The sequence below is a fragment of the Eucalyptus grandis genome, chromosome 7 (genome assembly GCF_016545825.1).
Source record: "Eucalyptus grandis isolate ANBG69807.140 chromosome 7, ASM1654582v1, whole genome shotgun sequence".
NCBI lineage: Eukaryota > Viridiplantae > Streptophyta > Magnoliopsida > Myrtales > Myrtaceae > Eucalyptus > Eucalyptus grandis.
The window spans coordinates 56,087,634-56,107,925 of record NC_052618.1 but is presented as its reverse complement, the minus strand read 5'-3'; the positions used below and the strand labels follow the sequence as shown (position 1 = coordinate 56,107,925).

General features: G+C 41.0%; 3 protein-coding genes across 6 annotated transcripts; 1 reads left to right on the top strand and 2 right to left on the bottom strand.

The window, feature by feature from the left end:
- The first annotated feature begins 103 nt into the window (after positions 1-103).
- LOC104454339 (delta-1-pyrroline-5-carboxylate synthase) lies at positions 104-7,629 on the top strand. Its single transcript, XM_010069154.3, has 20 exons — positions 104-274; positions 859-930; positions 1,028-1,131; positions 1,350-1,452; positions 1,586-1,747; positions 1,930-2,204; positions 2,547-2,697; positions 3,302-3,466; positions 3,574-3,651; positions 3,911-4,000; positions 4,628-4,714; positions 4,815-4,901; positions 5,001-5,097; positions 5,196-5,299; positions 5,601-5,676; positions 6,181-6,331; positions 6,440-6,508; positions 6,635-6,701; positions 6,793-6,863; positions 7,122-7,629. The coding sequence occupies exons 1-20, from the start codon at positions 167-169 to the stop codon at positions 7,201-7,203; spliced, it is 2,199 nt and encodes a 732-aa protein (XP_010067456.2). The 5' UTR covers positions 104-166; the 3' UTR covers positions 7,204-7,629.
- A 357-nt stretch (positions 7,630-7,986) lies between these two features.
- On the bottom strand, positions 7,987-10,093 carry LOC104454337 (uncharacterized protein At2g39795, mitochondrial). Its single transcript, XM_010069153.3, has 3 exons — positions 9,727-10,093; positions 8,578-8,918; positions 7,987-8,446 (listed from the first exon to the last, which is right to left on the bottom strand). The coding sequence occupies exons 1-3, from the start codon at positions 9,985-9,987 to the stop codon at positions 8,287-8,289; spliced, it is 762 nt and encodes a 253-aa protein (XP_010067455.2). The 5' UTR covers positions 9,988-10,093; the 3' UTR covers positions 7,987-8,286.
- A 3,958-nt stretch (positions 10,094-14,051) lies between these two features.
- On the bottom strand, positions 14,052-17,858 carry LOC104454336 (mannose-1-phosphate guanylyltransferase 1). Of its 4 annotated transcripts, none has more exons than XM_010069149.3 (5): positions 17,572-17,858; positions 16,103-16,246; positions 15,537-15,599; positions 15,204-15,443; positions 14,052-15,082 (listed from the first exon to the last, which is right to left on the bottom strand). In XM_010069149.3, the coding sequence occupies exons 2-5, from the start codon at positions 16,211-16,213 to the stop codon at positions 14,411-14,413; spliced, it is 1,086 nt and encodes a 361-aa protein (XP_010067451.2). In that variant the 5' UTR covers positions 16,214-16,246; positions 17,572-17,858; the 3' UTR covers positions 14,052-14,410. The 4 variants fall into 4 exon arrangements, with proteins under 4 accessions (XP_010067451.2, XP_010067453.2, XP_039173105.1 ...); XM_010069151.3 differs by lacking the exon at positions 17,572-17,858 and adding an exon at positions 17,499-17,518 and having other exon boundaries at positions 14,411-15,082; XM_039317171.1 differs by lacking the exon at positions 17,572-17,858 and adding an exon at positions 17,151-17,304 and having other exon boundaries at positions 14,411-15,082.
- Between the last annotated feature and the right edge of the window lie 2,434 nt (positions 17,859-20,292).

The following is a 20,292-nucleotide window of genomic DNA, read 5'->3' as shown; positions in this document are numbered from 1 at the left end:
TTTTTAACCCGACGCAGCGCGCGCGAGAGAGAGAGAGAGAGAGAGAGAGACGTGTCCGTCTTCGTCAGCCGTCGATAAAAACCCTATAATTTCCCTCCCTTCCATCCCCACCCTACTACTGCCATCCCCCTCCCTCCCCCACCTCCCCGTACCTCCCCTGCAGCAGATGCCGGTTCGTACGACAGGGACGACGCCGCGACTCGCCGAGCACGGGACGCCGAGCATGGACTCCACTCGCGCCTTCATCGGGGACGTCAAGCGCCTCGTCATCAAGGTTCGTCCTCCTCCTCCTCCGCCGCCGCCGCCGCCTAATGGCTTTGCGATGCTCGGGAATAAGCTCCGTTTTTTTTTTTTTTTTTTTCGGTTTCGGTTTCTCTGGGAAGTCGCGTTTTCTTGCTCCCTGGAGTGTCCGGGTGGCGGCTGATTCGTCGGCGGGCGAAGCCCGATTCGTCGGGCTTCTTCGGCGAGGCGATTGATTGAATGCTGACTCTCTCATTTCGGTTTCGTTTCGTTTTCTTCGTGCGCGGTGGAAAGCCGGACGTGGCGGGAAATGATCCGTCGCTGCTGACGGGAGGAAGTTTTTGTTTGGTTCATTCTCGGTTTCGTTGCCTTTTCAGGAGCCCGTCGATGGCAAATGTAGATGTCAAGATAACTTTTTCCGGCATCAACTTTTTGCTTTTTGCATCTTCTTTTTTTTTTTTTGTAATTTCGGGGCCGTGGTTCGTTAATTTCGGGAAATGATCCTTCGCCGAGCTTTTAACCTCGTTTTTGTACGACTTAGATGTCTCTGTCTCTTTCGAGAAAGTGATTCGATGATTGATCGCGCTTTAATCTCTTGTTTTGTTCCGATCGTGGCAGGTTGGCACTGCGGTCGTTACCCGATCTGATGGGCGATTGGCCCTTGGAAGGCTAGGGGCGCTGTGCGAACAGGTACGCCGTTGACGTCACGGATGATTTGTGCAGTATGTTTTCCTCGCCTGGTTGAGAAAGATTTTGGGCCGCATAGTAATCCGCCATTCCTGAGCAGATTAAAGAACTGAACTTGCAAGGATTCGAGGTTATTCTGGTCACCTCCGGTGCTGTTGGCCTTGGCCGCCAGAGGCTTAGGTACCGTAAGCTAGTGAATAGCAGGTTTGTGTCGCAACCCGTACCGCATTTGATCTTTTGGCCATTCGGGCTGTTTTTTCACTTACACTTCTTATTGGAGAACTAGGAATTAATTAATGAATTTTGCTTCCATCTGCTTCAAACTTTGTTCGAATTGCATATTTTTGAACAAATTATATGGGACTTCCATTCTTCTATAGCCGTTAAAGGTTCTTACGGCGGGCGCTTGATTTGTGTTACAGCTTCGCTGATCTCCAGAAGCCACAGAATGAACTTGATGGGAAGGCTTGTGCAGCTGTTGGGCAGAGTAGTCTTATGGCCTTGTATGATACCTTATTCAGCCAGGTAATTGAATAATTCTCTATGTTCGACTTATACGGGTTTTCTTATGCTCTGTTTGAGCACATGTCTAATTGGTTTTGCTACCATTTCCCTTGGGTCTTGTGGATTAAGATGCTCTATGTCCTTTCTTGTGCAGTTGGATGTTACATCAGCTCAGCTTCTTGTCACAGATCATGACTTCAAGAGTATCGAATTCAGGAAGCAACTGAGTGAGACCGTGCAATCGCTGTTGTCCCTGACAGTTGTTCCTATATTTAATGAAAATGATGCAGTCAGTACGAGGAAAGCTCCATATGAGGTATGGTCCTTTGCTTTGGTACTTTGTAAATGTTGAGTTCATAGATGAATGCCTTTTTTTTCTTTTGTTAATTTCCTAGCCTTGGTGAACAAATGAAGAGAGTTCATCGAGCATCATTATTGTTGGAATTAAATTTTGCAAATTCCTCGTAAATTTTTTTTTGACATATATTCTTTTTGCAGGATTCGTCTGGCATTTTCTGGGACAATGACAGCTTGGCAGCACTGCTTGCGTTGGAGCTCAAAGCCGATCTTCTTATATTACTAAGTGATGTCGAGGGTCTTTATAGTGGCCCACCTAGTGATCCGAAGTCCAGATTAATTCGCACGTACATAGAAAAGCATCAAGGTGAAATCACCTTTGGAGATAAATCTCGTGTAGGGAGAGGTGGTATGACTGCGAAAGTTAATGCTGCTTTTAACGCAGCAAAAGCTGGCATCCCTGTGGTCATTACCAGGTATGTCAATCTGGTTTTATCTGCATGCTTGTCTTATTTCTTCGAGATAAAATCTCTTTATTGCGTTGGACACTATTGGTAAGATGCACAATGATCTGCATGATGCTGTGTAGTGCTTTGAACAGAGTCTTTCTTGATTGGTAGGAGAAATTAAGGTCACAAAATTTTGAACACTCTCAGTATGAACCCCTTTTATACTCTATGTGTCATTTGGTAAACCCTGCATTGTGGTTAAGCAATATGCAGGTCTCGGAATTTGATCAATTTACTAAAAGATAGTGGGCCTGTAATTAATTAGTACTCACCAAGTTGTGTAATGACCTACTTTTGTTTTTTCCATAGTGGGTATGCTCCTGAAAATATCCTTAAGGTTCTTCAAGGAGAGGATATTGGTACTCTCTTTCATCGGGATGCACATTTGTGGGCACGAAGCAGAGACGTCACTGCAAGGGAAATGGCTGTTGCAGCCAGGGAGAGTTCACGGAACCTTCAGGTGGAATCCTCAGTTTTGTGGTTTAGATTGTGTGTGATTGTTTTGCTTAATACCTTCTTTTCAAGTTGATATAACTTTCTACATTTAGGAGTTCTTTGTCTCTACATAGCCCATAGGATTTAACAAATTCTAGAATTTTCTGTCTAGCAGCTATTGGTTTGTTGAAGATGTCATGTCGTAGATATGTCTCCTAGCTGCCTGAAAGGTTGTAACTAATTCGCAGAACAGAACCACTGAAAGATCTGGTCTATACAGTTATTTCTTTAGTGCTTCATTCTCTTGACTTTTTATTCAAATGAGGGGTACATTCTTCTAGTTGCAGCTTGCAGGGGAAGATGTTGGGTCTTGAATATTTTTTTTCTTCATGGACAGTTCCAAGGGGGCTGGTGTCCATACCAGCTAGACACTAGCTCCCCAAGGTCCAAAAATTTGTAATATCATATGCTTACTAAGTTAATATAATAATTTAATGAGTCTTCGATCTCAATCTCCCGAAAGATAAGCTTTGGTGCATTTCACTGCAGAGTTTAAACTCTTAGACTGGGTTTTTCCTTGCCAGGATCATATTGTTTAATAATTTGCTAATGCTCTATTTGTTTTAAAGGCCTTGTCATCTGAGGATAGGAGTAAAATCCTGCTTGACATAGCCGATGCGCTCGAAGCAAATCAGGAACAGATAATGAAGGAGAATGAAGCTGATGTTGCTGCTGCAGAACAGGCAGGATATGAAAGATCTTTGCTTGCTCGGTTGGCTCTGAAGCCTGGAAAGGTTGGAGATCTGAGTATCTAATTAATCTTCACACCCAATAAGAAGTTGCCTGAACACTTCACTTTTCTTTTTTCCTTTTTTTTCCTTTTTCTTTTTCCTGAATGCAGATAACAAATCTTGCCAATTCTATTCGTGTACTTGCAAAAATGGAAGAACCAATTGGGCGTGTTTTGAAGAGAACGGAGGTAAAAGAAGGGATCTTAAGCATTTGTTGATTGGACTTCTTTTATTCTCTAACATACTAGTGCATGCATCAACCTCTTTTTAGAGTTATTTTTATGTTAAACAAGATCTCTACTATCGAGAATATCATCAACATAATGATTATGGAGTTGGAATGGGAATAATGGTTATTGACCTACTAGAAAAATAGGTCGTCTTCATGAGAAATGCTGGTGATTTTCTATAACTTCTCTCATTCTTTTATATTGATGCTGCATCCAGCTGGCTGATGGGCTTATCCTAGAGAAAACATCATCTCCTTTGGGCGTCCTGCTGATTGTTTTTGAGTCTCGACCTGATGCTCTAGTTCAGGTAATTGCTTCTTTCACTTTTTCATGGACTGCTTTTCGGCAATTTATCAGGATCTTTATCTCTTGGGAGGGCTGAAGTGTGGGTCTAACCTAGGCTGCAAGAGTGGGCACATTGTCTTAAGCATCTATATCTTGTATATGTTACTTTGATTTTTGAAACACTGGGGCAATTTAAACTATCTCGTGGAAAATGGTCCAACCTTAGTAGGCAGTGCACAGTGATACTCTTGTGCAACATAAAAGCTTGCTTGACCTCAGGTACTTAGTGTGTCCTTGTGGCATATGGATCATTGACTATCTATGCTTCTAAAATGAGTGGCAATTGCAAGAAGATTTGTTTTGAAATGGGTTGAAAATCCAGTGAAGCTTGGATATGCATTTTGAAAGTTGACATAGATATACAGCTTACGAACAAGCGCAAGTATTGCTTTTACTTGTTAGGTTGGTTATGTGTGTGTCTTTTTCTTTGCAATATTTAGGAGTCTGATTTTATTTCTTGGTATCACAAAGTAGGGATGCAGTTAAGAGTTCATACTTAATGGTTTTTATTATGGAACTGAGCTATGACTTAAGCTAATAATGTGTACGAAGAGTTGTCATTTTTTTAAATTTTTTAATATTGTGACAGATAGCTTCATTAGCTGTTCGAAGTGGGAATGGGCTACTCTTGAAAGGGGGTAAAGAGGCCAAGCGATCAAATGCCATTTTGCACAAGGTTCAATCCCTATAAGCTTCTTGATTGAATTTTATTTTGATAGAGTCTGGTCAGCAATGAAATTACTGCATCATGTTCTCATATTCTCTCAAATCATAAGGTCATTACCGATGCTATTCCAGACAGCATTGGTGGGAGACTAATTGGACTTGTAACTTCGAGAGATGAGATACCAGATTTGCTTAAGGTCAGTAAATATGAGTAAGGAAGATCTATCTAATCTCTTGGTGTCTATTATCATGATCAGTTAGGGAAATCAAGTCTCTGAGGAATTATTGTGTATCAGCTTGATGATGTTATTGATCTCGTAATACCAAGGGGGAGTAACAGGCTGGTTTCCCAAATCAAGGAATCAACTAAAATACCTGTCCTTGGACATTCCGGTGAGAAAGAACCCCATGCTAATTTTATATATCTCATCTCTTACAAGAAGAATGTGATTGTTGACCTGTTGCATCTAATCACACTGTTTGTTTGCTAGATGGAATATGCCATGTTTATGTTGACAAGTCTGCGAACATGGAAATGGCAAACCGCATCATTATTGATGCAAAGGTGGATTATCCAGCAGCCTGCAATGCAATGGTATGTAGCATATGTTTATCTCTTATTTTTATTTAAAATCCTGGAAGGGATTGCTGACTTGCAATGATTTTTTCGGTTACTCTATCATTCTGTGATCCTTATTATATCTGTTTGGAAAGATATAGCCCAAGTTACTGTAGATATTGAGAAAATTACTGCAATTGAGAAGGGTAATGTTACAGGATACTATTGGGTGATTTTTTCTTTTGTCAGGTGATTGTAGAAGTACTGCATTATATACGTCTTTTCTTGCTATGGACGGTGGACTTTGGCTTATGTCTTAGTGCTTTCTCACTTCCAGGAAACACTTCTCCTTCATAAAGATTTGGTGCCAGCTGATGGACTTAACGCAATCGTGTTTGCACTTCGGAACAAAGGTACTGTATATGTATTATACCATCTGAAGATATAAGATAAATCTTGTGGAAGTCTTGACATGGAATTAGGATGATGATTTTGTTGATAAGTCCCCACTTATTACTTGAGCGGAAAGGTTGTGTAATTAAGGCTTGAAAATTAAGAAAATTTACAAATGTTAGGCATGGAATCGTCCTGGTTTTATAGGGTGAATTCACCTTTTTCAGTGCTTGTCTTGCAGGAGTGACTGAAAGGTTTCACATTTCAAGACAGCTAACTTTGGGCTCATTGTTTTTGGATTTTGTTTTCTCATCTCCAAATGCAAAAGAAATTGGTCATTCTTGTCTTATCATTGCGCGGCTAGAAAACGAAAGTAGTTGCAGTATGCAAATGCCATTCTAGCAACTCGGTGACCGATGCTAGTACAGACAGCTATTAGCCAGCACTGAAGCATATTTAGTGTGCATTCCCTCATTACAGTATGCATATTGAAATCTCTGATGCAATTGCTTAATCTTTTGCAGGTGTTACTTTATACGGTGGACCAAAAGTGAGCTCCTTGCTGAATATCCCACAGGCAGAGTCCTTTCATCATGAGTACACTTCAATGGCATGCACCATCGAAATTGTAGATGATGTTCAAGAAGCCATTGATCACATTCATCAACATGGAAGGTACTTAGCTATCTCTAAATTTAAAATTTTGGGTGGGGAGCCTGCCAAAAACCAGGATAATATAGTGGGAGCTGGCCAAGAAACTGACCATTGCCCTCCTTTTGCCAGTGCACACACTGATTGCATCATAGCAGAAGACGACGAAGTTGTGGAAACCTTCCTACAACAAATCGACAGGTATGTTTTCCTTGGAACTTTAAACTCTAGGGTAGCACAACTTTCTGAAGACGCCAATCATATACTTCATATTGATTCGGAAAACATATTCTGCCATTGCTGATATGTCCTGCACATATGCTACAGTGCTGCTGTTTTTCACAACGCCAGCACGAGATTCTGTGACGGAGCACGATTTGGATTGGGTGCAGAGGTACTAATCTTTTTTTCTATCAATTTTGAACTGTAATCAATTGGATCATGAATATTTTCTGCTGAAGAGCACTTTCAAATGGCCTCGATAGGTTGGGATAAGTACGAGTAGAATCCATGCTCGGGGTCCAGTTGGAGTTGAAGGATTGCTAACCACAAGATGGTAGGATTCTGGACTAGTTCTTTCAGTTCTGGTCATCTGTAACAAGAAGAGGAACCAACTCATTTAAAACATTCCTTAATAAGTGTGCATCCATTGATAATGAATATACAGATACTTAAACTACAAGTATGTTCATAAATGAGACATAGCAAGTTACCAACCATGCGGCAATGCCAATATAATGCCGGATGGCAGTGCTTTTGTTTCAGGTATTCTTGTTTCACATGAGCGGTTGAATTGCCTTCTCTTTAATTGCAGGATTCTCAGAGGGCATGGACAAGTGGTGGATGGCGATAAGGGGGTCAGTTACACCCACAGAGACCTCCCCATCCAGTCATAAACTGCTTCCAGTGGGGTGCAGCTGTTGCTGCTGCTTCTTATAATTTATTCACCCCCATGAAGGGGGGCAGGCAAGTGCAGCTGGTTTGTAGATGCCGCTGTCGTTGTAGAGTGTAGTTCAGAGTTACACTTGGTAACCAAGCTATCGAGAGAAGAGGAATTGTTTCTCCTCTGTCGATTCTAGAGTTCTCTTGTTTACCAAGCTATCCAGAGAAGAAGAATTGTTCTGCCTCTGTCGATTCTGGTCTTGGCAGTTGCAGCATTTTTATTTACCATATGTTACTGCAAGTATTCTGGAGTCTTATTATGGATGATTTTTTCTTCCTCGAGATTTGTGGTTAGTTATTGCGGTTGGTACTTCCCCTTCTTCTCTAATCGCAGCAAGGCTTGTGCTTTGGTGCCAAGTCTTGCTTCTTCGTTTTGTTAATTCCATTCTTCTTTCGTTTCTTTGTTCCTTCTTCCTCCTATTTTACACGCATAAGCAACGGCGAAACAGGAATCGCATCCTGCTTTCCTGAACGTCTCTGAAGTCACCTGCTTCTCCAAGGCGTATGGATGGCTTGCAAAGCCAAAGAAAATACGATTGTAGTCTTGCCAACTACAGCGCTCAACTTTCGTTCTCTGTACTCTCTCAGTGGATTTGATCTCCTGTTTCCTCACCAGCTGCGGATTTGCAAACTCAGGATTTCTGCGCCGGCAATTTCCAAGCATATGGTTAAGCAACTTTGATTTGATGTGAATAAAACACTTTTCCTCGATGGAAATTCACAAAAACAAATTTCTATGATTGGCAATAGTGCACCTGGGCACTTCTATTTACTGTAATTGGCAGCTAGTCATAATAAACAACCAAATGTCTACATATCGACCAGCGGCATTTAAAAAAAACAAGTGCATTGACAAATTAGAGTTGTCATTTTATCAATAATTTCAGCTCTCTCGATTATAGATGTTCCCTTCAAGCACTGGACAATGCTTAGTAAGTTTACATTCAGGCGGAATAAGCTGTTGCAGTGGAGGATATCTCGAACCAAAACTGAAGACTGAAAAACCCTAACAAGTGCAGACGCCTCCTCCAACAAAATTATGCCTCAACAAACTTCTTGAGGTTCTTCAACCACATCAAATACTCTCTGCTGTCTTTGTTGATCATATATTCATGCAAGAAATTAGTCGTGCTGGGCTTGATTCCTCTAATCTCCAAATACTTGTGGAATGCTTTCTGCAGGTTCTCATCCAAATCCCTGGAAAATAGGGAAAGCACAAGAGAATGTAATAATTAGGTCAATTGGACGTGTATGACGGTAATAAGGCCGATGACGAACTGCATCTTCCATAGGAGGGAAAAAGAAAACCGAAAACAAAAAGAGCTTACTGGAAATCAGGCCCTTCATAAGCAATTTGGTCTTCCGCGTTTTCTGCATTCTTAACGGCCAAGCTGTCAATTACGATTTCATCGGGGTAAGCAGTGCAGCAGAATTCAACAAACTGCCCATTTCCCTTGGCAACGCTCACAACCAGAGGAATGCTCGACTGACTAGCCTTCTCATCGTCATCATCCTGGTTGTCATCACCATCGTCTTCTCCAGTTACAAGATCAGGCATGCTGACTTCAACTTTGATCTCTTCACCCTGATATTCCCTTGACAGGGTAATGGTTTGAAATCCAGGCTTGTCTTCAATTTCAAAGGGGAATCCACCTGGTGCGTCTTCAACCTATAAACCACATCATCATAAGTTCAAATGAAAAGGTGAATCTCCCCTAAGTGACACTTCATATCATCGTAGTTCTTATATAAATTGTATTTTGCGTAGAACCACAAAAGATAGGATTGGTAGGTCACCCGGTGCGGATGGGGAGTTTCTCAACAAGAGGAAACTCAAAATTAGTATAGCTAGTTTTTCTCCCAGAGCAGGCTAAGCACATTCTACACAGTTTCGCATAACCACAACAGGAGCCAAAGCATATTTAATGGCATGATCCTTAATGGAAAATTAACAGCCACTTAGGTTTAGGAACTTGTCTCTTCCTTAAGCTAGGTTTACTCTTCTGCAAACAAAGAAGGTTTCATCATTTGCCTAAAAGAATTCCATCCTTTTTTCTCTGCCCCGTTCTCAGCTACTGTTTAACTAGACGACACAAATTTCTCCATGAACCTCTCTCTCTCTCTCTTTCTTTTTTTCCGCAATGATCCCAAAGTAACAGGTTTGGTACACATATCTGGACGGAAAAACCTCAGCTACATTTGCACCTACAAAGTTCATTTGATAATAAACGGGCCTAGCGACAGAATCAAGGCTGCGGCAGCTCATGCCGAACAATGAATTTACGTGTTCGTCAGCATATGTTAATTTATCCCGCCAAAACTAGATTAAGCAGCCTGCTATGGCGAAATGATCTTCATTCCTATCAGAATCACATCGAATGCGCCGACAATTTTTCTTCCTACCTCACACTTCCTAGAGAAGCAAACACCGCTCAAGAGGCATAATCAAGCGACGACATAAGGGATCGTCAGCTCACCCGGTCGTGGTCGTCGGCCTCCTCGGCGCACTGGATCTCCGACTCGAGGACGCGGAGGAGGCTCTCGTCGGAGCCCGGCCTCTTCGTGGAGTAGCCGCGCGGGGGCGGGAGCGGGCCGCGGCGAGGCTCGCCGGCGACGATCCTCGACTGGTTGAGGGCGGCGAAGACGGCGGAGTGGCAGCTCCGCCGGCTCCGGAGGGCGCGGGCCGCGAGGGGCGCGAGGGAGGAGGCCGATCGGCGGAGGATGGAAGAGAAGGCCATTTCTCAGGAGTTGCAGAAGAGAGAGAGAGAGAAGGTTTAAGGGGTTTCTAGGGTTTAAGGAGGGGAGAGGGGACCGACAGAAGTGAAGGAGGATGTAGGGTTTTAGAACAGGTTCGGTGATGAAGGAAGAGTCGAGTCGTGAAAGTCGAAGCCGGTCCATACGGCGCGTCGTATTTCGCTGGGGGGGCTGGGCTGCTAAGTGGGCCCACTGAGGCCCATTTAAAATAGTTATTGGGCCTTGTCTATCAATTATTCTGGCACGTTAAGAATGCAAATAACAATCATTCTCACCACAAATTAATTTCTAGAACAGAAACAAACTTTTCAATTTCTATTATTGGATGAGTTTTTGAGTAAATATACGAGTTTGGTAATGACACAAAATTTCTATTCTCAAAATAAAGATTCATTAAATTTCTCCCTCTCAAGTCAACTAGTGGCAAGCAACAACAGGGGGCTATGGTGGGTGGGCAGCTGACTAATAAAGAGGACGAGTAATGATTTTTTTTTTTTTTTCCATTTTCATTCCAGAATTAGAAAAGTAGAAATTTTTACTTCTCATTTCTATTTCAAATCTATTTATGCACTAAAAAATTGTTTTAAAAATAGAAAAATGAAAATGCTTTACCAAATAAATTTCTATTGCAAACTAAATTTATAGAACATAAATAGAATGATTATTATGTGTGCCCTAACAGTATGCGGGCTCTTTCAGAATGGAAACAACTTGTCTACTTTTTTTCTAAAATAAATTTCAAATAAAGGCTTAAAGTGAAACCGTTTTCTTTATAAAAAAAATGATGAAGCAAATCTTCGTTAGCTAGCCTAGGGTGCATTTGGAAACCATTGTTTACGGGAACAGTTTTTGCTCAAAAATTATTTTTTTAATTTTGTTCCTAGAAACAATTTCTAGTTTTTACGGTAACCATTGTTTGGTAACGTACAAAATTTCTATTGATAAGATAAAAATGTATTTGATAGGATTCTTAAATTTTTTTTTTTTTTATTTTTTTTCTTTTTCTTCCTCCTTCTTTGTCGGTGATTAGCCGAGTAAGGTTTAACAAGCTAATCGAGGCTTGCTTGGCCACCGCAAGGCTTGGCCTCACCCAGATCTAGCAAGGTCGAGCCTCACGATGGCGAGGCGAGGCTCTCATTGCCAGCTCCCTTGGCCACTGTAAGATTTGCTGGGCCGAGCCTCACGATGGCTAGGTGAGCCTTCAATGAGCTCGCCGAATCTTGCCCAACCACTCAACCACCACCACCGATGGCGGCGGCGGCGCGGTGGCAGCGGCCCGTAGTGGCCGCCTTCAGAAACGGACACTCTCGAGCCTTCGAGTCGTGTCGACACGTGTCCGACACGCTCCGACACGTCACACGCGGTTAATGAGTGTCGAAAAATCCGACACATGGTCAACTCTCTCCGACAGCGAGTCCAGAATTCCGACACGTGATTCCGACACGCACGGGGTCAATTTTAAAAATTTCTAATACTTGAGGGGTCAAAATATAAATATACAAAAAAGAAGTAATAAAAGAAGTAATAAAATTGCTATAAATATACACGCACGGGGTTAATTTTTTTTTTCAGTTTTTTTTTATAATTGTTTTTGTTTTTTTAAAAGTCTTTTACTATGAAAGAACTAATAAAAAATGCTATATATGATAAATAAATAAATATAAAAATATCAATTCAGCATTTTTCTTTAAACAATGTTTTTTTCCTCTAAGTTTTATGTATTATTGTAACAAATTAAAATAATGAATGATATTATTTAATATTTTTCGTGTAAATTAATTCTAGGCTATTTTTATTATTATTTATTTATGTATTTATATATTTAATATATAACGTGTCGGAACGTGTCGAAATTCTCTCTTTTTAAGAAATGACGTGTCGGCGTGTCGTGTCGTGTCGTGTCGCGTGTCGCGTGTCCGTGTCGGTGCTACATAGGTGGCCAGTGACCCACTACAAGGAAGAAGAATAAGAAGAGAGAAGGATAAAAGAAAAAAAAATAAGAAAAATAGACTTGATTCTATAAATTATTTTCGAGAACAAGAAGTTAGTAGTTACTTCTTGATTATGTTTCAAATTTATTTTTGGAAAAAAACGGATTTTTGTTTTGTTTTGGGGAATAAAAGAATATAATCAATTGTTTTCTGAGTGTTACTAAACATGCCCTCACTTGTGCAGATCTGTCGGCAAAAAGAAAAATGAAAATTCATATGATGGGTGGACTCTCTCTTTGCAAACGAGGAGTGCTTAATATAATCAAAGGTGGTTTTAGGGCTTACAAAAATAGCTTTTAGGGTACTTGTGATCAACGTCTCTCTCTTTCTTCAACGGAAAATGCATGCATGATTCATCACAATAAGCGGCATTGAGAGCCCGCATGATTCATCCACAAACGATCTCCTTTTTCACGCTTTAGTTGGCAGTTGCCGTTTGAGATGGTTGTCCTGATCTTAGGGTTTTGCTACTTTAGAGACAAAAAAATAAAAATTAATCGATTAATTTATAAAAATAAACCGATTTTTAAATCCGACATTATTGATTTTAGCACGTGCAAGATCTGATCGAGACAGACCTGAGCTGGACTGATAAGCGCTGGAGTGGCTGCCGATGGCTTCAATTATAGGACCCAGAAGTTTTCAATGAATTTCAGCTCCATTTGTCCTTTTCAGTTTCCTTTTCTTTATAATTAAAATTTATTAATCTGCTTCTTTTGTTTCTTTGCGATGATTATAGTTGAAATTTCACGTCACAAAAGAGTAGGCCTGGCCAGGCTGGCTTTTTTTTATTTTTATTTTTTTCTTTTCTCTCTCTCACCCTTTTTGTTAATTTCCAATAGGGTATATGCTGCTTTATTAAATAGCGAAAACCATTTCTTTATTTGAGGATAACATGCATGGATCACGCGGATCTTTTCGCCCCCTCATCTTGACATCCTTACACAAGCGACGTTTTATTCCCTCCGAGTTTAATAGAATTAGTCGAAGAATCAACGCAAATAATTAGGTATGAATCTTAAATAAACCATCCCAAAACAAGAGCTGTACAACGATCTTCACGTGTACAGAGAATGCGCTTTATTCACATACTTTTATAAAGTGTTCATGGTTTCATGCCGGCTTCTGTATTGAAAATTATTCCGTATTAGTCCTTGATCATTGCATGTATTGAAAGTACCAGAAGCATATTGATGAAATCACTGTCAATCGGAGAACCATCCCGGTGATTTGTTGGCAGCCAAGCCCCTTTTCTGAAAAGGACATGATGAATCTAGATGGTCTTGAATTTAGACAACCAACAGCGCGACGACTTTAAAGTTTCGACACGTGCTTCTCTTATGATTCCATTCGAGGCACGAAACGCCGAGGTGCAACTGTATATATAGCAATAAACAATACTCACAGCCCACAGCTTGACAGCCAAACGTATTGATTCGGAATAAACCGAACTCCTGCACCACCTTACCGACACCGTAAGCCATTAGGCTCGTGCATCATATGCTCGGTCGGCTGTCTCTCGAACGAGAAGAGAAGAGGGGAAAATGGTCACAGTTGTCGATCCAACAGTGCATTAAAGACACATTAAAATGCGTGCAAAGAAAGCTACAAGCAAGCATCCATTGCCAACCCAATCAAATCAGTACCCCCAAGCTGATACTGTAAAGTTTCCCTTTGTTCTGTACAAAGGGTGCATGTAGAAACTGCCTGAGATCTGTGGATTGTCGCTCATGAATCGTGTTGAACAAGCTCCGGCCCAAGCAGCCTTGAGAAGCAAGCGAAGTAGCAGTCATTCTGATTTCTGAACTGTCCATCCAAAGCATAAAAATAATCAAAGATCTTAGTGCAACTCATGACTCTCATTAGTGACTTTTTCTTCATTGGAATTTGGGCCCCATGCACGTGCCACAATTCACGCAGCCAACACATGGTCTGAGTCTGAAACCCTGTGGGGCCAATAAAGAGAGCTGCTTTACAGAGCACTCACACCGATGGCTACAAGGAAAAGGGCATTTGTAGGAATGGAGAATCCAGCAAAGAAAATACACGCAGTCTTCCCCTGCACAGCTCGGCACAAAAGGCCAGAGCGACCAACCCATGATTAAACTTTTATTTCTATACATGTTCTAGAGATTACAAAGCTCACACCAATCATAAATTTATGCTCTTACACTTCACAAGACACTGACTCTCCAACATACATGAACTTCCAATATCACTCCATTCCCAAGTTGAAGCAAGCGACCAACACACTTGGGCAAGAGAAAGGGAAATGGAAAAAAAAAAATGAACCGACAAAGAAAAGAACAAAACACCTTCCTTTCTTTTTTATTCCTGTTCTTTTTCCATGTCTGAACTTGGATAGAATACAGACCCTAAGCATATGCTCTACTTTACTTGCCTGAAAATCTTACTGTCACATGACGATCTCTGGTTTCAAAATGCTAGACTTGATCTCCTTGTGCGGTAGGACGACGCCTCCATTGCTATAGATTTCATCTCCAACATGGACATCTTCCCCCAATATAGTCATATTTTCCACCCGAGCCCACTGCCCAACTGTCGAGTGCCATCCTATGATGCTGCTAGAAATGCAAGCATGCTTCTTGATGCGGACTCCGCGCATGACTGTGCAGCGAGATAATCTAACTCCCGATTCAACCACACAGCCTGGACCAATTGCCACATCAGGACCAATTAGACACCCCTCACCAATCTTAGCGGTCTCGTCTACCAAGACGTTGCCGACAATGTGAGGTCCAGTTGCCAATTTCTCTGATGACTTCTTTCTGATCGAGTCAAGATAGAGTCTCAGCCCTGTGATGTAATCCCTCGGCTGTCCAATGTCCATCCAGAACCCAGGTAAGACCATTGCGAAGAGCTGCTTCTCGGCCGCAATCTTGGGGAAAACTTCCTTCTCAATGGAAGTAGGCCTCAGCTGGATCCGATCAAGGACCGATGGGTTCAGCAAGTATATCCCAGCGTTAATTTTGTTGCCAACAAAGATTTTTGGCTTTTCCACAAATTTCTCAACTTGACCAGTTGACTCTTCCATGATCACCACGCCATACTTTGATGGCTCATCCACCTGCACGATAAAGGACAGATTTTTGGGTTCTTGTCCGCGTGCACATAATCTTCAGCTTTAAATTCCTCCGCTCAAAGGAAAAGGCATAAATGAATGAGGGATGACTGAGTAGGACATTTACCTTTGTTACCATTATAGAGGCCTCTCCTCCATGGGCTTTGTGGAATTGAATCATTTCTTTGAGTGGGTACTCGCTTATCACATCGCTGTTGAGAACAAAAAACGGCTCACCAGAATCATCCAGCAGCTTGTCCCTTGCCAGAGCAAGAGGACCAGCAGTTCCGAGAGGCTCAGTCTCTTGTGAGCATGTGATCTTAATCCCAAGCTTGGCCTCAAAGCCTTTCAAGAAGTTCAGCATAATCTGAAAATTTAGAGAGCATACCAAATCATCGAACTAAACATACACCACTCACTTGATAAGTGTCACAGACAAACATATTGTTGAAACATTCACCTCTGGTTGGTAATTGATAGCCAAAACCACTTCATTCACTCCAATGGCCTTGAGTGCCTCTATCTGTACATTCCAGAGAGGAATAAGCTTTAGTGCATGACAGAAAGCAGCCATAAAGGACCAACACAATTAAGGACGTAGATTCTTTCATCAAGAAATGAGTATCGTCATCTGAAAAATAAAGTGATTCAACTTCTGAAACAGTCCAACCAAAAAAAGAAAAAATGAGAAAACTTCTAAAACAGAGTTTGAACTATCCAAAAAACCTATGATCAGCCGTCTCTCCTAAAAAGCCAGGTATCCATAAGATGCTATATCTTACTCGGTAGAGAAAAAGCAGCTCAATGATCTAGCAAATCATCCAAAAATATGGTAGATATAGCTAAAACTGGTCAGTGGCCAATAATGAATTTACAATAGCATTGCTGTCTTACATTTACTCACAGACTGAATCCATCTCACGGGTAAATTCACAACCAAGATAAAGTTATCTTTAAGGATGGAAGAGCAAACATGATTAGACAGCATCAGAATAGGATCTCAAACAAAAGGATCTGAAACAATACCTGATGCAGGATCATTGGTTTGTTAGCAAAGTCAACAAGTGGCTTGGGGACACTAAGCGTGAGAGGCCTCAGCCGAGTCCCAAATCCACCAACAAGAATTAAAGCCTTCATGATGATGATGATGATGATGTTGTCCCTAGGTTCCTGTAAGTTACAAATTCTGTATCTCAGATTCGACTCGAGGTAGAAGACCGGTGTCTGCGATCTTGTATATATTTATAGGCAGTAGATCAATTGCACGCCCTTCCTCATATACTGACGTGAAGGAAGAAACGGCTCTAAATAAACTCCTAGTTAGGATCAGTAAAATTATGAGGCAATGTCAACAAGCAGGTGCTCAGCAACAAGTGTTTCTAAAGCTGTAAAACAATGCCAGATGCAAATAAAAACAACACCAATCTATCGAGTCACCGATAAAACACCAGAGAATATGGATTAAAGAAATGGCATAAGATTCACGCAAGCACACAGCTTACATCACCCCATTTAAAGTGCGAAAAAAAAGCACACTGGTAGTAGGAAACAAATTCCAGCTGCAACACAGCCTGGAGTTATATATGAGAGAAACTGCTGAGTTTGTCTACAATCAAATGCTGACGGCAATTCGCGGTTACAAGCCAACACTCAAAAATGAAGAATATACCTCAAATGGAAAACAAAACAATAACATGTTAAATAGTTTGATACTACGAAGTCCTGCAATCACTACCTTCAGACATGATCGACAAAGCTCGTGTTAAGCAAAAACCCATAAGACTGCGTGCGTAATTCTAAGCCTAAGACAAAATCACCTGAAATAAACAAGAACTATAGGGACTCAACGGGAGGAATGAAAGGAATTATTTTCATTCAGAAGTTGACCCATGTATGCGAAACGGATGAGGCTACATATCGACAAAAAGGGAGCGCTCACACACCCCAGCAGCTGGATCGGAGTCCCGTCTTCAAGAATTAGCAGCAAATAAGAGCAGATCTAACCCAAATAAAAATAAATAAATAAATAAAGCTTTTTTTTTTTGGGGGGGCAGCTATTAGAGCTGGAATGCACCTAAAAGGGCCGTCTCAAATGAAGGAAGGAGGATACACAGACGTGATCTATGAATTACTCACAGCACCGACACTTCTTTAAAGCTGAAAACGAAAGATGCAGAAAGAGAAAACGAAAAAGAAAAGAAAAGAGAAGGAGGGGTTAGAAAAAATGTCAATCGGAAGCCAAGACAGACAACGGAGGGAGCAGTTCCAAGATAAGCCAACGTGTATGTGGGGACACAGCTTCAAAGTACAAACCTTTCCTCCCGCAGGAACGCCAATCAAAGAAGAAGAAGAAGCAAGCGAAGAAAATCTCAACCCAAACCCAACCCTGAACCCGAACCCGAACCCAAAAATTAAGCATTACCCAAAAGCGTTAGATTCCCGCAGAGGGCGAAGCAACGACCCTCGGCGAAAATCAGTCACATTTCCATCGATACCTGGAAATTCCAACCCGGATCCGGACGACGGAGAGGCCGCAAAACCCGAGCCGGAAGCGGAGTCGGCGCTCGGCGAGCTGTGCCCCCTCACAGGAGGATCAGCGGCGAAGGAAGAGGAGATGGGGAGAGCGAGGAGAGAGGATGCAATTGGGGGAGAGAGAGAAAGAGATGGATGGGGGGTATTTATACGTGCGCGGACTCCATTAACGGACACTCAAAGCTCCTCCTGGGGCGTCCCCGCGGAGGCCGAAAACGAAAATAAAAACAAGAATTCGGAAACTGCGAAGGTTTTTTGTCCTTTTGTGTGGTCGAAGGATATCCGGGAGCCCGGGGGGTGGTTTCCTGGTTGTTTCAGTTTTTGGCTGCTTCGAGAGGCGAGGCTAGGGGCAAAATTGTACTTTGGTAATTGTGGGCGTAAAAAAAAGGGCAAAAAAAAAATTATTGAGGTTTTTGATAATTTATTTATTTTTGGGTGGAAAATGTGTGGACTTTTTTTATTGGGGGTTGGGGGGGGTGGGGGGGAAGGTTGGTTGATGATTGGAGGATATGATTTGATCTTGGTTTAGGTAATTTATTTTATTCTCAAATGAAATAATTCAAACCTTGCATGAAAGTCCGCAAAGATCATTTAATACAGAATAGCTTTTATGGTCACCATTCAACTTGAGTACAATAAGTTTTTTTATCCATTTCTCATTTGAGATCTAATTGGAATAATTGAGAATTTAAGTGTAACCATCCAAAAACTATACTCGATAATCCACGCATTGCATGGGTAGGATACTAGTGTTATTAAATATTTGGGAATTTTGTTAATAAGATCTATAAATCATAGAAAAACCAATAAAAGAGAGTTTCAAAAAAAATTGGGCTGTTTACGGATTCAACTATTATATTATTCTTAGAATATGTAAATTTCCTTATCTGTTAGTCATGATTTTCAGTGGATCCTTTTTTTATCACAACTCAACAAAATCTCTTATCATCCGTTATTATTTGTTGTCCTACAATGGCTATTGTTATTTTTATTCACAATTCAATGGGTGATCTTGGATCATGTCATCCGCATTTGAAAATTATTGGATTTCAAAAGGAAAAAAAAGATATAAAACTACAAAAGATTGTAAAAACGCCATTTTAGTATAGCTGGGATTTCAAATTTATTTATTTCAAGATTTCTCGTTCAAGATAAGATGCATTTCCAAAGTAAGAACTACTACTGTACATGGACAACAGAAACAGCGAATGAGTCATATTCAAATATAGAGTCATGATATATCTTGAAATATAAGAATCAATCGAGCAAAGATCGAGAAATAAAATATTTCGAACATGAGAAACTATTAAAGATGATGCATGATCTCTATATATTTTCTCCTTGAATGATGATATTTAGGAAAGGTGAAAAGAAGGAACAATGTAAAAATAAATATGAGTGGAACGAGAAAATTTTAAAAAGTCATGGAAAAATCATCCAAGAGGCCACCATTCATCCCCAATTCATTATAAATAAAAATTAAGCGAATAAGACATTATAAAAATTGCATTATATGATGGGAGCCACATCACATGCAACTTCGCACCAAGCTATAGTACAAAATAGGACCAAGCTATAGTACAAAATAGGAAGCCTTCAGGAATTGTTTCCCACGGGGATAAAAAGCGAAGGAGCATATTCCTCCTATGTATTCCTTTGTCGAGCCACCTAACTTGAGTTTCTTCTATTTTTGGCCAGAATTTAAGAAACCCTAAAGTTAGAAAAATGCTGATTTTGGATCCAAGTTGACTTTGATAATGCATTAGGTTAAAACTTGACCATATGGCGATTCGAGATCAAGACCATCTTCTCATCATGAAGCATTCAAACCAGGACCCTAGAAGAAACAGGATGCTCCAACTATCCACCGAGCCAACAACACCGTCGATGATGCTTAGGTTAATCGCTACTTCTCCATGTATTTAATGTGCAATGCATGTGAAGAAGATGACCCGTGAATTGTTTGCGTCTAGGACATCATGTGAATCAGGGTCACCACTTGCACGCGGGATTTGGCTTGAGATGTCGTGGATCCCCAACCTACATTGCGATCGAACTTATCAATTTCGCCAATCATCCCAAGACAATGAATTGAAGGTTGCTCCGCTTTTTTTTTTTTTATTGGAAGAAAAGAGGAGGATAGCACCTTGGATTCTAGAGAGAGAGAGAGAGAAGAAAAAAAAAAAACCCATCAAGAAAAGGCTCTTGATCTGCCTCCGATTCCAGCGGCGGATCATTGACCGCTGGCAAAGAGAGAATCAGATCTGGGTCTCGAACATGCCACCTTAAATAAATATCAAATTTGACTCTCGATTTCTCTTTTCTTTCCTTGCTTTTCTGGTTATCCGCATGCAAACATGTGCCTCTATTACGGCTTCTCCCCTTTTTTTATTGGTTTATATTTATTTATTTGTTGGAGATGAGAAACGGGCAATGGAAAGAATTAGGTATATTTTAGGTCAAAACCCAGCACGGGACCGTGTTGAGATGGTCTTTGCTTGGGAATTAGGTGCCGGAGAAGGGTAAGCATAGATCTGGTGGGGGTTTCTCTACTCGTAGATACCTTCATGCGAATAGCCCAACATAAGAATGGGCGTTGACTTTCTTCGGGTTGTCCCCTTTGACCTCGTAGCAAGTAATGGCTATGTTTGGTTAAGATCCTCTTTTTAAGGCATAGGGCGGCT